The following is a 15,000-nucleotide window of genomic DNA, read 5'->3' as shown; positions in this document are numbered from 1 at the left end:
AGGGGCTTGAGCCAATGCTATGGAAGAATGAGGCTGTGGGGAAATTCTAGTGTACTAAGTGTCTCTGAGTTGATAATAAGATCACATAATACCTCGACATAGAAATAAACCCTGAAAACATATCAAGTCAAGAAACATCTATACTGGAAAGATATTACAATGATCCAACAAAATGATGCAAAGTATACATGCAAACATGTATGAAGAACAGGAAGAAATAAGGTGCAAGGCAAATCTCTACACAATGAAGACAGGAAAGAAAAAACATGCTGAAGGACTCATATAACTGAACTATCTGATCATTCTTCTTCTCAGAGACAAACAGGATGTTGTAAAGTTCCCAGTTGACAACAACAGGTCAACATTCAGAAAGCAACAAAAATGATTAATGAACGGGAAAGGAAAAGACTGTTCAGAAGCAGACCGAAATAAAAATACATTGCGTAATACATTGCATCCCAACCACAAGGTGGAGATGTGGAGAAAAGCATGACTGTTGCTGATAACAACTGATGTTATCAACGCTGCACTTATACAGTGCCATATAGAGTAGCCTTACCTTGCAGCTGAGTTTGCTGTTCTGGAGCAGCAAAATGAGAAGACAACAGCAATAATTAATATCCATCAATCATTAGAAAGAAAAACCCCCATGGCAGAACCCCCCCATGGCAGAACCCCCCATGGCAGAACCCCCAATGGCAGAACCCCCCATGTCAGAACCCTCATGGCAGAACCCCCCATGGCAGAACCCTCATGGCAGAACCCCCCATGGCAGAACCCCCAATGGCAGAACCCTCATGGCAGAACCCTCATGGCAGAACCCCCCATGGCAGAACCCCCAATGGCAGAACCCTCATGGCAGAACCCTCATGGCAGAACCCCCAATGGCAGAACCCCCAATGGCAGAACCCTCATGGCAGAACCCTCATGGCAGAACCCTCATGGCAGAACCCCCAATGGCAGAACCCTCATGGCAGAACCCCCAATGGCAGAACCCCCCATGGCAGAACCCTCATGGCAGAACCCTCATGGCAGAGTAATGCAATGTAAGAGAGGCCAATGGTTAAAGACAGGCGGACAGTTCAGGGTAGTGTAATACAACATATTGAAGGATACAGTGTCTATTGGTTTATTCCATACCTTCTATATCTCTGCCTTGTGTCAGGAATCCAAATGGCACCCTATTCCCTTCATAGTGAACTACTTTTGACCAGGGCCCTGGGATAGGGTGCCATTTTGGATGCTTCCCTAGACATGACTAGCTGAGTCTCTTTGCCCTCCATACCAGACAAGACCAACATGTCACACATGATAACAGAAAACACATTTCTCTACAGCTTATTTTCCTTTAGGGTTTACCAATGTATTTGGCTCTCTCCTCCCTCCGCTCCTTAGCCAGCTTCTGTCGTTGTGCTGTCGTCAACCCATCTAGGCAGAGAAAAAAACAACTATCCATCAGATATACATTTATTTTTACCTAAAATATCAATGCACCAAACAGCTGATCACACCTGTCATGTAGAGTATACTGGTATGAGAGAGGTCACGTAGTTGAAACAATTCCTGCATCAATTCTAAACTACAGAGTGATGTCATACATACACTTCTGTTCAAAAGTTTGGGGTCACTAAGAAATGTCCTTGTTTTTGAAAGAAAAGCACATTTTTTTGTCCATTAAAATAAGATAAAATTGAACCAGAAATACAGTGTAGACATTGTTAATGTTGTAAATGACTGTTGTAGCTGGAAACGGCTGTAAGGGGTGACTGGTGGCAGGGAAGTCAAACGCAGGAGAGCAGAACCTGGTGAATAGCCGGAGCAGTTTAATATATAAAACTAACGGCATACAAAACAACAAACACATGGGTACAAAACCCGTAGCGCACCAGAACACATAGCACGAGTACTTACAGAATAATCAATTCCCGACAAGGACATGGGGGAAACAGAGGGAAAATATACAACATGTAATTAGGGAATTGAAACCAAGTGTGTGTGAAAACAAGACAAAACAAATGGAACATGAAAAATGGATTGGCGATGGCTAGAAGACCGGTGACGTCGACCGCCGAACACCGCCCGAACAAGGAGAGGAACCGACTTTGGCAGAAGTCGTGGCAACGGCAGACTTTTTCTGGAATATCTACATGGGCGTACAGAGGACCATTATCAGCAACCATCACTCCTCTGTTCCAATGGCACCTTGTGTTAGCTAATCCAAGTTGATAATTTTAAAAGGAAAACCGTTCATTCAATACTACCCGCAAAATATCAGTCTCAACGTCAACAGTGAGGAGGCGACTCTGGGATGCTGGCCTTCTAGGCAGAGTTGCAAAGAAAAAGCCATATCTCAGACTGGCCAATAAAAATGAAAGATTAAGATGGGCAAAAGAACACACACACTGGACAGAGAAACTCTGCCTAGAAGGCCAGCATCCCAGAGTTGCCTTTTCACTGTTGACGCTGAGACTGAGGTTTTGCAGGTACTATTTAATGAAGCTGCCAGTTGAGGACTCGTGAGGTGTCTGTTTCTCAAACTAGACACTCTAATGTACTTGTCCTCTTGCTCAGTTGTGCACCGGGGCCTCCCACTCCTCTTTCTATTCTGGTTAGAGCCAGTTTGTGCTGTTCTGTGAAGGGAGTAGTACACAATTTCTCGCATGGAATAGCCTTAATTTCTCTGAACAAGAAAAGACTGACGATTTTCAGAAGAAATGTCTTTGTTTCTGGCCATTTTGAGCCTGTAATCGAACCCACAAATGCTGATGCTCCAGATACTCAACTAGTTTAAAGAAGGCCAGTTTTACTGCTTCTTTAATCAGAACAACAGTTTTCAGCTGTGCTAACATAATTGCAAAAGTTTTTTTTAATGATCAATTAGCCTTTTAAAATGATAAACTTGGATTAGCTAACACAACGTGCCATTGGAACACAGGAGTGATGGTTGCTGATAATGGGCCTCTGTAAGCCTATGTAGATATTGCATTAAAAAAATCGCAGTTTCCAGCTACAATAGTCATTTACAACATTAACAATGTCTACACTGTATTTCTGATCAATTTGATGTTATTTTAATGGACAACAACTGCGCTTTTCTTTAAAAAACAAGGACATTTCTAAGTGACCCCAAACATTTGAACGGTAGTGTATTTTCAAGATGAAGGACAGGAAGCTACATCTCCTGCTGCGATGCTATAATGTTATTCACTCAATAGTTGAACAGTGTTGTGTGAACCGGAAGGGAACTCATTCGTTCATGTGTGCGCCCCAAATGGCACCCTATTCCCTATATAGTGCCCTACCGTTGACCAAAAGTCGTGCACTATATAGGGAATAGGGTGCCATTTGGGATGCAGACCATGTATTCTTCTGAATTTCCTGTCTGCAGCAATTATCAACATTCTCCCTGATCCTCTTTGATAAACTCAAACATAAGATGAAGGATTTTTATATTCATTTCAGATCCTGTTTCAGCCTAGGCCTAGAAGATGTCTGCATTGGAAACGGGGCCCTGGGTTAACCAAAGTCTACTTTTTTGGAGACCCATGCTATGTCATATGTATGCCGCGTTTTCTCCGCCAACCTGAGAGGGCCCTGCAGCAAGAGCTCCGGCCGTCACTATAGCAACAACTCTTTCCTCCCACCACCACAATCAAAGGGTGAATTCCTGTACTGGAGTCTGACAGCCAGGACTGGCGTCTCACAGCCAGGACTGGCGTCTCACAGCCAGGACTGGCGTCTCACAGCCAGGACTGGCGTCTCACAGCCAAGACTGGCGTCTCACAGCCAAGACTGGCGTCTCACAGCCAAGACTGGAGTCTCACAGCCAAGACTGGAGTCTCACAGCCAAGACTGGAGTCTCACAGCCAGGACTGGCGTCTCACAGCCAAAACTGGCATCTCACAGCCAAGACTGGCGTCTCACAGCCAGGACTGGCGTCTCACAGCCAAGACTGGAGTCTCACAGCCAAGACTGGAGTCTCACAGCCAAAACTGGAGTCTCACAGCCAAAACTGGCATCTCACAGCCAAGACTAGCATCTCACAGCCAAGACTGGAGTCTCACAGCCAAGAATGGCGTCTCACAGCCAGGACTGGCGTCTCACAGCCAAGACTGGAGTCTCACAGCCAAGACTGGAGTCTCACAGCCAAGACTGGAGTCTCACAGCCAGGACTGGCGTCTCACAGCCAAAACTGGCGTCTCACAGCCAAGACTGGCGTCTCACAGCAAGGACTGGCGTCTCACAGCCAGGACTGGCGTCTCACAGCCAAGACTGGCGTCTCACAGCCAAGACTGGAGTCTCACAGCCAAGACTGGAGTCTCACAACCAAGACTGGCGTCTCACAGCCAAGACTGGCGTCTCACAGCCAGGACTGGCGTCTCACAGCCAGGACTGGCGTCTCACAGCCAAGACTGGAGTCTCACAGCCAGGACTAGCATCTCACAGCCAAGACTGGAGTCTCACAGCCAGGACTGGCGTCTCACAGCCAAGACTGGCGTCTCACAGCCAAGACTGGCGTCTCACAGCCAAGACTAGCATCTCACAGCCAAGACTGGAGTCTCACAGCCAGGACTGGCGTCTCACAGCCAAGACTGGAGTCTCACAGCCAGGACTGGCATCTCACAGCCAAGACTGGAGTCTCACAGCCAGGACTGGAGTCTCACAGCCAGGACTGGCGTCTCACAGCCAAGACTGGAGTCTCACAGCCAGGACTGGAGTCTCACAGCCAGGACTGGCGTCTCACAGCCAAGACTGGAGTCTCACAGCCAGGACTGGAGTCTCACAGCCAGGACTGGCGTCTCACAGCCAAGACTGGCGTCTCACAGCCAGGACTGGCGTCTCACAGCCAAGACTGGCGTCTCACAGCCAGGACTGGCGTCTCACAGCCAAGACTGGCGTCTCACAGCCAAGACTGGCGTCTCACAGCCAGGACTGGCGTCTCACAGCCAAGACTGGCGTCTCACAGCCAAGACTGGCGTCTCACAGCCAAGACTGGCGTCTCACAGCCAAGACTGGCGTCTCACAGCCAGGACTGGCGTCTCACAGCCAGGACTGGCGTCTCACAGCCAGGACTGGCGTCTCACAGCCAGGACTGGCGTCTCACAGCCAAGACTGGCGTCTCACAGCCAGGACTGGCGTCTCACAGCCAGGACTGGCGTCTCACAGCCAAGACTGGCGTCTCACAGCCAAGACTGGCGTCTCACAGCCAGGACTGGCGTCTCACAGCCAGGACTGGCGTCTCACAGCCAAGACTGGCGTCTCACAGCCAAGAATGGCGTCTCACAGCCAGGACTGGAGTCTGAAGAGACAGGGATGGAGTCTGAAGAGACAAGGCTGGAGTCTGAAGAGACAAACCTGGTGTCTGGAGAGACAAACCTGGTGTCTGGAGAGACAAACCTGGTGTCTGGAGAGACAAACCTGGTGTCTGGAGAGACAAACCTGGTGTCTGGAGAGACAAACCTGGTGTCTGGAGAGGCAAACCTGGTGTCTGGAGAGACAAACCTGGTGTCTGGAGAGGCAAACCTGGTGTCTGGAGAGGCAAACCTGGTGTCTGGAGAGGCAAACCTGGTGTCTGGAGAGGCAAACCTGGTGTCTGGAGAGACAAACCTGGTGTCTGGAGAGACAAGGCTGGAGTCTGGAGAGACATGCTGGGGAAGGTTCAGGAAAACTCCCTAAGCCTGGAAGTCCTGTCCCAACACAAGGCCCCACTACACCACCCTCGACCCTCCCCCTCCATACCGTCCACCACTCCCCTAACAAATGAAGATTTGTAGTTCACCCACTGCCATCTGTCTGACTGGGTCTGTAATGGCTGGAGATCCATTAGATTAGTCTGAGAAACCTTTCACCAGTCCACAGACATGAATCACTGAATGGTTCTCCCCTCACATGACAACTAGCTTCAACAGCTACCAAACTCTACACCTCACACTGGATGTCTAACCCCATGCTATTTCCTTATCTTCCTGGTTACAGTGTGTCTCTCAGTCTCAGAGCTGTTCTGAGCACAGGCCACGTGTTGAATAATGTACCTCCTTTTTTGGGATGGGGGCTGGTGCCAGACCCAGGGGTGCCAGGTCTAGCATCTGTCTTGATGGAGGGGTCTGTCTTGGTGGAGGGGTCTGTCTTGGTAGAGGGGTCTGTCTTGGTGGAGGGGTCTGTCTTGGTGGAGGGGTCTGTCTTGGTAGAGGGGTCTGTCTTGGTAGAGGGGTCTGTCTTGGTAGAGGGGTCTGTCTTGGTGGAGGGGTCTGTCTTGGTAGAGGGGTCTGTCTTGGTAGAGGGGTCTGTCTTGGTAGAGGGGTCTATCTTGGAGGAGGGGTCTGTCTTGGTAGAGGGGTCTGTCTTGGTAGAGGGGTCTATCTTGGTAGAGGGGTCTGTCTTGGAGGAGGGGTCTGTCTTGGTGGAGGGGTCTGTCTTGGTAGAGGGGTCTATCTTGGTAGAGGGGTCTGTCTTGGAGGAGGGGTCTGTCTTGGTAGAGGGGTCTGTCTTGGTAGAGGGGTCTGTCTTGGTAGAGGGGTCTATCTTGGAGGAGGGGTCTGTCTTGGTAGAGGGGTCTGTCTTGGTAGAGGGGTCTGTCTTGGTGGAGGGGTCTGTCTTGGTGGAGGGGTCTGTCTTGGTGGAGGGGTCTATCTTGGAGGAGGGGTCTGTCTTGGTAGAGGGGTCTGTCTTGGTAGAGGGGTCTGTCTTGGTAGAGGGGTCTGTCTTGGAGGATGGGTCTGTTTTGGGACAGGACTCTGTGTCTGGGGAGAGGTCTGAGATGGCTGAGTCGTCTGATGTCAGAAGGTCCTTCACTATGTTCTTGTCTTCATTCTGGATGGCCAAAGGCTCTGGTGTGGAGGGGATACCTGGAAGAAAGAGAAAACATTCATAAAGAGAAAGTTTGAAGACAAGATATTTGTTTAATTTCCTAAAATATCGAAATATGGAATACATGTGCAAGTAGAATATTTATGATATCCAATGATATCAGGCCACACCCGGCCATGATTACAGACACCTGTGTGTGTTCTTTGACACTTTATAAACTAGTGTTTGTCATTATACCCTGATGAAGACAGCTTGTCTGTCTAAACGTTGGTTATTAGGTTATTACATTATTACATCTGAGCTCCTAGAGTGTGTGGCTCTCCTTTTCTTTTTCAAGTAGAATATTTACACATGATTGATATCAACATTATCTGAACATTACTAACACCTGTCCCAGGACACAATTGGTAGAGTATTATATATGTTAACTGCATTTCTTGTCAAGCCAGTACGATGATGTGATGCTAGCACTAGTGATGCTAACAAACGCTAGCATCATCCCATTCTGTTCCCAGACCAAAACACCTTCACTGGGAAGAACTGTCTGGCGTCATTATCCCAAAACTTCAACCCCATTACCCTTCATTAACATCTCCTTCTCACCCAATTCACACACATCAGTCACACTCCCCCACTCCTCCTCCTCCTCCTCTCTCACCAGAGCTTTCAGTTCTGCAGAGCCAAGCTCACCCACCATCAGACATCTCAGGGACAGGACTGGCAGGAGGCACACATTGTTTCCAATATGGCACCCTATTTGCTATATAGTGCACTGCTTTGGACCAGAGCTATATGGGCCCTGGTCAAAAGTCAAAAGTAGTGCACTAGCCTATATAAGGAATAGGGTACCATTTGGGATGCAGCCACAGTGTGTAATATATCTGACTTATCTTCAAAGGAAGACCAGGCTCAGCTTTCCCAAAAACACACAAGACACATTCAAACGCAGAGGGAAGGAAATTAGGGAATACATAGATTTTTTTTGTAATAGATTGAGAAAGATAGTAGGAGCGAGAGAGGGGGGATACAGAGCGAGACAGAGAGACAGAGAGAAAAGGAAAGAGAGGGCAGGAAAGAGAGGGAGGGAAAGAGAGGGGGAGTAGAGAGAGATGAGAGAGAATGAGAGCAAGAGAGAAGGAAAGAGAGGGAAGGAGAGCGAGAGAGAGAGAAGGAAAGAGATGGAAGGAGAGCGAGAGAGAGAGGAAAGAGGGAAGGAGAGAGAGAAGGGGAGTAGAGAGACAAAGAAATTGAGAGAGAGAAAAGAATGAGAGAGAGCGAGAGAGAGAGAAGGAGAAATAGGGGGAGTAGAGAGAGAGAGAGAGAGAGAAGGAGAAATAGGGGGAGTAGAGAGAGAGAGAGAGAGAGACAGAAAGAGAGAGAGAGAGAGAGAGAGAGAGAGAGAGAGAGAGAGAGAGAGAGAGAGAGAGAGAGAGAGAGAGAGCGAGCCGTACAGAACCATTTGATGGGAAACCGGCCCATTTAAACACAGGCCCCTGTTGCAATGGAAAGTGCTGACATTACAGTTACAATGGTTAATTACTACAGTGCCAACCTCTGCTAAGTGCAAACTATGCTGCTGAGGCTAAACATATGAAACATGGTTACTACCACTCTGATCTGAAGATGGAGCATTATCCTGTGAGTGGGGGGTGGTGTGGGGGGGTGGTGTGGGGTGTGGTGTTGGGGGTGATGTGGGGGGTGGTGGGGGTGTGGGGTGGTGTGGGGGGGTGGTGTGGGGGGGGTGGTGTGGGGGGTGGTGTGTGGGGGGTTGTGGGGGGTGGTGTGGGGGGTGGTGTGGGGGGTGGTGTGTGGGGTGATGTGGGGTGATGTGGGGTGGTGTGGGGGGTGGGGTGTGGGGGGTGATGTGTGGGGTGATGTGTGGGGTGGTGTGGGGGGTGGTGTGTGGGGTGGTGTGTGGGGTGATGTGGGGTGGTGTGGGGGGTGGGGTGTGGGGGGTGATGTGTGGGGGGTGATGTGGGGGGTGATGTGTGGGGTGGTGTGGGGGGTGGTGTGGGGGGTGATGTGGGGTGGTGTGGGGGGTGGGGTGTGGGGGATGATGTGGGGGGTGATGTGTGGGGTGGTGTGGGGGGTGGGGTGTGGGGGGTGATGTGTGGGGTGGTGTGGGGGGGTGATGTGTGGGGTGGTGTGGGGGGTGGTGTGTGGGGTGATGTGGGGTGGTGTGGGGGGTGGGGTGTGGGGGGTGATGTGTGGGGTGATGTGTGGGGTGGTGTGGGGGGTGGGGTGTGGGGGGTGATGTGTGGGGTGGTGTGGGGGGGTGATGTGTGGGGTGGTGTGGGGGGTGGTGTGTGGGGTGATGTGGGGTGGTGTGGGGGGTGGGGGGTGATGTGTGATGTGTGGGGTGATGTGTGGGGTGGTGTGGGGGGTGGGGTGTGGGGGGTGATGTGTGGGGTGGTGTGGGGGGTGATGTGTGGGGTGGTGTGGGGGGTGGTGTGTGGGGTGATGTGGGGTGGTGTGTGGGGTGATGTGTGGGGTGATGTGTGGGGTGATGTGTGGGGTGATGTGTGGGGTGATGTGTGGGGTGATGTGTGGGGTGATGTGTGGGGTGGTGTGTGGGGTGATGTGTGGGGTGGTGTGTGGGGTGATGTGTGGGGTGGTGTGGGGGGTGATGTGTGGGGTGGTGTGGGGGGTGGTGTGTGGGGTGATGTGTGGGTGGTGTGTGGGGTGATGTGGGGTGGTGTGGGGGGTGGGGTGTGATGTGTGGGGTGATGTGGGGTGGTGTGGGGGGTGGGGTGTGGGGGGTGATGTGTGGGGTGATGTGTGGGGTGATGTGTGGGGTGATGTGTGGGGTGGTGTGGGGGGTGGTGTGTGGGGTGATGTGTGGGGTGGTGTGTGGGGTGATGTGGGGTGGTGTGGGGGGTGGGGTGTGATGTGTGGGGTGATGTGGGGTGGTGTGGGGGGTGGGGGGTGATGTGTGGGGTGATGTGTGGGGTGATGTGTGGGGTGGTGTGGGGGGTGGTGTGGGGGGTGGTGTGGGGGGGTGTAACGTATGCACATTGACCATTGGAATGAGACACCATACCACCAGGCAGCTACTTTACAGTATCACATAACCAGTAACATTCAATGTCAAGTTACATATATGCATCTCAAATCAACGATAAGATACACCAACAAAGCCTGCTCTGATCTCTTCTTAACCTCTGACCCCATGTCTCTCTGGGCTGGGCTATTCAGCTGCTGTCTGGGCCCGGCTGCTCACAGTGGCAAACTGCAATATGCCATAATGATGCACGGCAGGAGAGAGAGAGAGTGGGGGAAGGGGACAGGGGGAAATAACAATTGCGCACCTCCACAATAACCTGTGCAGAACAGCAGGAGAGGAGGAGAGGAGGAGAGAGTGATTGATAGAAAGAAAGAGTGGGGAGGTTCAGTCGAACAAGGGAGGAGAGAAATAGTGAATGATTAAAAGGGAAAAGAAAAAGGTAGAGAGAGAAAAGGTAGAACGGAAGGCAAGAGAGAGAGAGAGAAAGAGAGAGAGAAAGATATTGTTGAGTGATATAGGTGTGAAGGGCTGCAGGTCAGCTAGATGTAGACGGAGCGAATCCCTCTCATCAGATCCATCCAAGTTTGCATCCCAAATGGAACTCTATTCCCTGCATAGTGCACTACTTTTGACCAGGGCCCATAATGCGTCGCTGTCTCCAAACATTTTAAACGCCAGCCTCTTGGCCGCAGAGAGAAAAAATGTTGCTGTTTAAAAACGACATTCCTGCAGTTTTACACATTTTGCCAAAGAGCGGAGATAAAATGGTACAGTTTTAAAGCTTGTTTCCTGTAATTCTACACATTTTGTTATGGCATGTAGCTAAGCGGTTAACAGGTAGCCTAGCGGTTAACAGGTAGCCTAGCGGTTAACAGGTAGCCTAGCGGTTAACAGGTAGCCTAGCGGTTAACAGGTAGCCTAGCTGTTAGAGCACTGGGCCAGTAACTGAAAGGCTGCTGGTTCTAACACCCAAGCTGACAAGGTGAAAAATAAGTCGATGTGCCCTTGAGCAAGGCACTTAACCCTAATTTGCTCCTGGGGCGCCGTACTACTATGGCTGATCCTGTAAAACAACACATTTCACTGCACCTATCCGTATGTGACAATAACATATATTTTTTGTAGTCAATCAACGCCCACTGTTGTGATCCACAGAAGGGACTGGTCTCTCTGCAGGTAGGTCGGACTGGATGAGATGCTGGGTGTCTAAGTACTGAAGAAAAATAAGACCCCTCCTGATCTGGTTAGGAAGTAAGTGGTAGTGTGTTATGTTAACACAACTCAGCTGAACTAGTCTGGGGAGTTTCCAGAATGTGTTGTAGTGTGTTATATTAACACAACTCAGCTGAACTAGTCTGGGGAGTTTCCAGAATGTGTTGTAGTGTGTTATATTAACACAACTCAGCTGAACTAGTCTGGGGAGTTTCCAGAATGTGTTGTTGTGTGTTATGTTAACACAACTCAGCTGAACTAGTCTGGGGAGTTTCCAGAATGTGTTGTAGTGTGTTATGTTAACACAACTCAGCTGAACTAGTCTGGGGAGTTTCCAGAATGTGTTGTAGTGTGTTATGTTAACACAACTCAGCTGAACTAGTCTGGGGAGTTTCCAGAATGTGTTGTAGTGTGTTATGTTAACACAACTCAGCTGAACTAGTCTGGGGAGTTTCCAGAATGTGTTGTAGTGTGTTATATTAAAACAACTCAGCTGAACTAGTCTGGGGAGTTTCCAGAATGTGTTGTTGTGTGTTATGTTAACACAACTCAGCTGAACTAGTCTGGGGAGTTTCCAGAATGTGTTGTTGTGTGTTATGTTAACACAACTCAGCTGTACTAGTCTGGGGAGTTTCCAGAATGTGTTGTAGTGTGTTATGTTAACACAACTCAGCTGAACTAGTCTGGGGAGTTTCCAGAATGTGTTGTAGTGTGTTATGTTAACACAACTCAGCTGAACTAGTCTGGGGAGTTTCCAGAATGTGTTGTAGTGTGTTATGTTATCACAACTCAGCTGAACTAGTCTGGGGAGTTTCCAGAATGTGTTGTAGTGTGTTATGTTAACACAACTCAGCTGAACTAGTCTGGGGAGTTTCCAGAATGTGTTGTAGTGTGTTATGTTAACACAACTCAGCTGAACTAGTCTGGGGAGTTTCCAGAATGTGTTGTAGTGTGTTATGTTAACACAACTCAGCTGAACTAGTCTGGGGAGTTTCCAGAATGTGTTGTAGTGTGTTATGTTAACACAACTCAGCTGAACTAGTCTGGGGAGTTTCCAGAATGTGTTGTAGTGTGTTATGTTAACACAACTCAGCTGAACTAGTCTGGGGAGTTTCCAGAATGTGTTGTAGTGTGTTATGTTAACACAACTCAGCTGAACTAGTCTGGGGAGTTTCCAGAATGTGTTGTAGTGTGTTATGTTAACACAACTCAGCTGAACTAGTCTGGGGAGTTTCCAGAATGTGTTGTAGTGTGTTATGTTAACACAACTCAGCTGAACTAGTCTGGGGAGTTTCCAGAATGTGTGTGTGTGGGAGGGAGAAGGACAGAGACAGAGACAGAGAGAGACAGAGAGAGACAGACAGAGAGAGACAGACAGAGACAGACAGAGACAGACAGAGAGAGACAGAGAGAGACAGACAGAGAGAGCCAGAGAGAGACAGAGAGAGACAGAGAGAGACAGAGACAAAGAGAGACAGAGACAGACAAAGAGAGACAGAGAGAGACAGAGAAAGACAGAGAGAGACAGAGAGAGACAGAGAAAGACAGAGAGACAGAGAGGAAAAAAAGAGCACAGCAGGTTGTGTGTAGTTTGAGTATTAGCTGTCCCTATATGACAATAAAACATCCTTTACTTATGCAACCGGAGTAGATCAAACTAAATCATTGGGGGCCTGTCATGCCAAATAGTGTCTCCCTTTTGGCTAGGGGACATTATTTGGCATGACAGGCCCCATGCCATGACATTTGGGGAATTTTAGATTCTCCCTGACTGTCTTAGTTTTTATTTTGGTGATTGTTCGTTCTCAAAGAGTGTAGGCCGTCATTGTAAATAAGAATTTGCTCTAAACTTACTTGCCTAGTTAAATAAAGGTTCAATTAAAAAAAGAGAAGATGATCTTATTTAAAAAAATATATATAATAATAATAATAAAAATGTTTACATTCAGTTGAAGTCGGAAGTTTACATACACTTTAGCCAAATACATTTAAACTCACACAATTCCTGACATGTAATCCTAGTAAAAATTCACTGTCTTAGGTCAAGTTAGGATCGCCACTATTTAAAAAATGTGAAATGTCAGAATAATAGTAGAGATAATGATTTCAGCTTTTATTTCTTTCATCACATTCCCAGTGGGTCAGAAGTTTACATACACTCAATTAGTATTTGGTAGCATTGCCTTTAAATTGTTAAACTTGGGTCAAACGTTTCGGGTAGCCTTCCACAAGCTTCCCACAATAAATTGGGTGAATTTTGGCCCATTCCTCCTGACAGAGCTGGTGTAACTGAGTCAGGTCTGTAGGCTTCCTTGCTCGTACATGCTTTTCAGTTCTGCCCACACATTTTCTATAGGATTGAGGTTAGGGCTTTGTGATGGCCACTCCAAAACCTTGACATTGTTGTCCTGAAGCCATTTTGCCACAACTTTGGAAGTATGCTTGGGGTCAATGTCCATTTGGAAGACCCATTTGTGACCAAGCTTTAACTTCCTGGCTGATGTCTTGAGATGTTGCTTCAATATATCCAGATCATTTTCCTCCCTCATGATGCCATCTATTTTGTGAAGTGCACCAGTCCCTCCTGCAGCAAAGCACCCCCACAACATGATGCTGCCACCATCGTGCTTCACGGTTGGGATGGTGTTCTTCAGCTTGCAAGCCTCAACCTTTTTCCTCCAAACATAACGATGGTCATTATGGCCAAACAATTCTATCTTTGTTTCATCAGACCAAAGGACATTTCTCCAAAAAGTACAATCTTTGTCCCCATGTGCAGTTGCACACCGTAGTCTGGTCCTCCACATCTAGTCCTTGCTGAGCGACCTTTCAGGTTATGTTGATATAGGACTTGTTTTACTGTGGAAATAGATACTTTTGTACCTGTTTCCTCCAGCATCTTCACAAAGTCCTTTGCTGTTGTTCTGGGATTGATTTGCACTTTTCGCACCAAAGTACGTTCATCTCTAGGAGACAGAACGCGTCTCCTTCCTGAACGGTATGACGGCTGCGTGGTCCCATGGTGTTTATACTTGCGTACTATTGTTTGTACAGATGAATGTGGTACCTTCAGGCGTTTGGAAATTGCTCCCAAGGATGAACCAGACTTGTGGCGGTCTTTCAACTTTGCTGATATCTTTTGATTTTCCCATGATGTCAAGCAAAGAGGCACTGAGTTTGAAGGTAGGCCTTGAAATACATCCACAGATACACCTCCAATTGACTCAAATGATGTCAATTAGCCTATCAGAAGCTTCTAAAGCCATGACATCATTTTCTGGAATTTTCCAAGCTGTTTAAAGGCACAGTCAACTTAGTGTATGTAAACTTCTGACCCACTGGAATTGTGATACAGTGATTTATAAGTGAAATAATCTGTCTGTAACAATTGTTGGAAAAATGACTTGTGTCATGCACAAAGTCGATGTCCTAACTGACTTGCCAAAACTATAGTTTGTTAACAAGAAATTTGTGGAGTGGTTGAAAAACGAGTTTTAATGACTCCAACCTAAGTGTATGTAAACTTCCAACTTCAACTGTACTTAATATCTGGTTTTAGTCATTTAAGTTTACACGGAAAATGTTTTCCACCAAAATGATTTTCACATTTCTATTTTTACATCATATTTTTGGAAGTGGCGGCAGTATAGTGGAAACACTGGAGTTAAACAACCGTATCCAGGTCTGCTGGGTAACTGGGAGTCAAACATAAAGACACCTTCCAGCTGTTATAGTGTCATGAGTGAAAGGTGAGTCCACCTCTGTCTGATCTTTTAAAGGCTAGTGATTTCTGAAGTTGAGGCTATGCCTATTAGGTCTCAAGGATAAAGCAACTGGAAAAGACATCGACAGAAAAGTTACAAGTTTCCAAACACTAAAATAGAAGCCATTGTGACATCTCTCCAAAGAAACAGGAACTTAGCCATACAATAGAGGGAAGGAGGATGACGAAGTGTGAAACAGTTTTATAGGGTTAT

General features: G+C 47.9%; 1 protein-coding gene across 5 annotated transcripts in view; it reads right to left on the bottom strand.

The window, feature by feature from the left end:
• LOC106589016 (uncharacterized) overlaps positions 1-15,000 on the bottom strand; it is a 94,480-nt gene that overhangs the window by 29,581 nt on the left and 49,899 nt on the right. For 3 of the 5 annotated variants that reach the window (XM_014178647.3, XM_014178650.3, XM_014178648.3), the window contains exons 2-4: positions 6,033-6,845; positions 1,360-1,428; positions 560-580 (exon numbers count right to left, since the gene is read on the bottom strand). In XM_014178647.3, the coding sequence (XP_014034122.3) occupies positions 560-580; positions 1,360-1,428; positions 6,033-6,845 (903 nt within the window). The remainder of the gene's footprint in view (positions 1-559; positions 581-1,359; positions 1,429-6,032; positions 6,846-15,000) is intronic. The other 2 variants (XM_014178649.3, XM_014178651.3) reach the window with 1 other exon arrangement.

Source organism: Salmo salar, chromosome 27, assembly GCF_965601325.2.
Source record: "Salmo salar chromosome 27, fSalSal1, whole genome shotgun sequence".
NCBI classification, from domain to species: Eukaryota; Metazoa; Chordata; class Actinopteri; order Salmoniformes; family Salmonidae; genus Salmo; species Salmo salar.
Note: the sequence above shows the minus strand (reverse complement) of the source record. Positions and strands in the feature narration are given on the sequence as shown.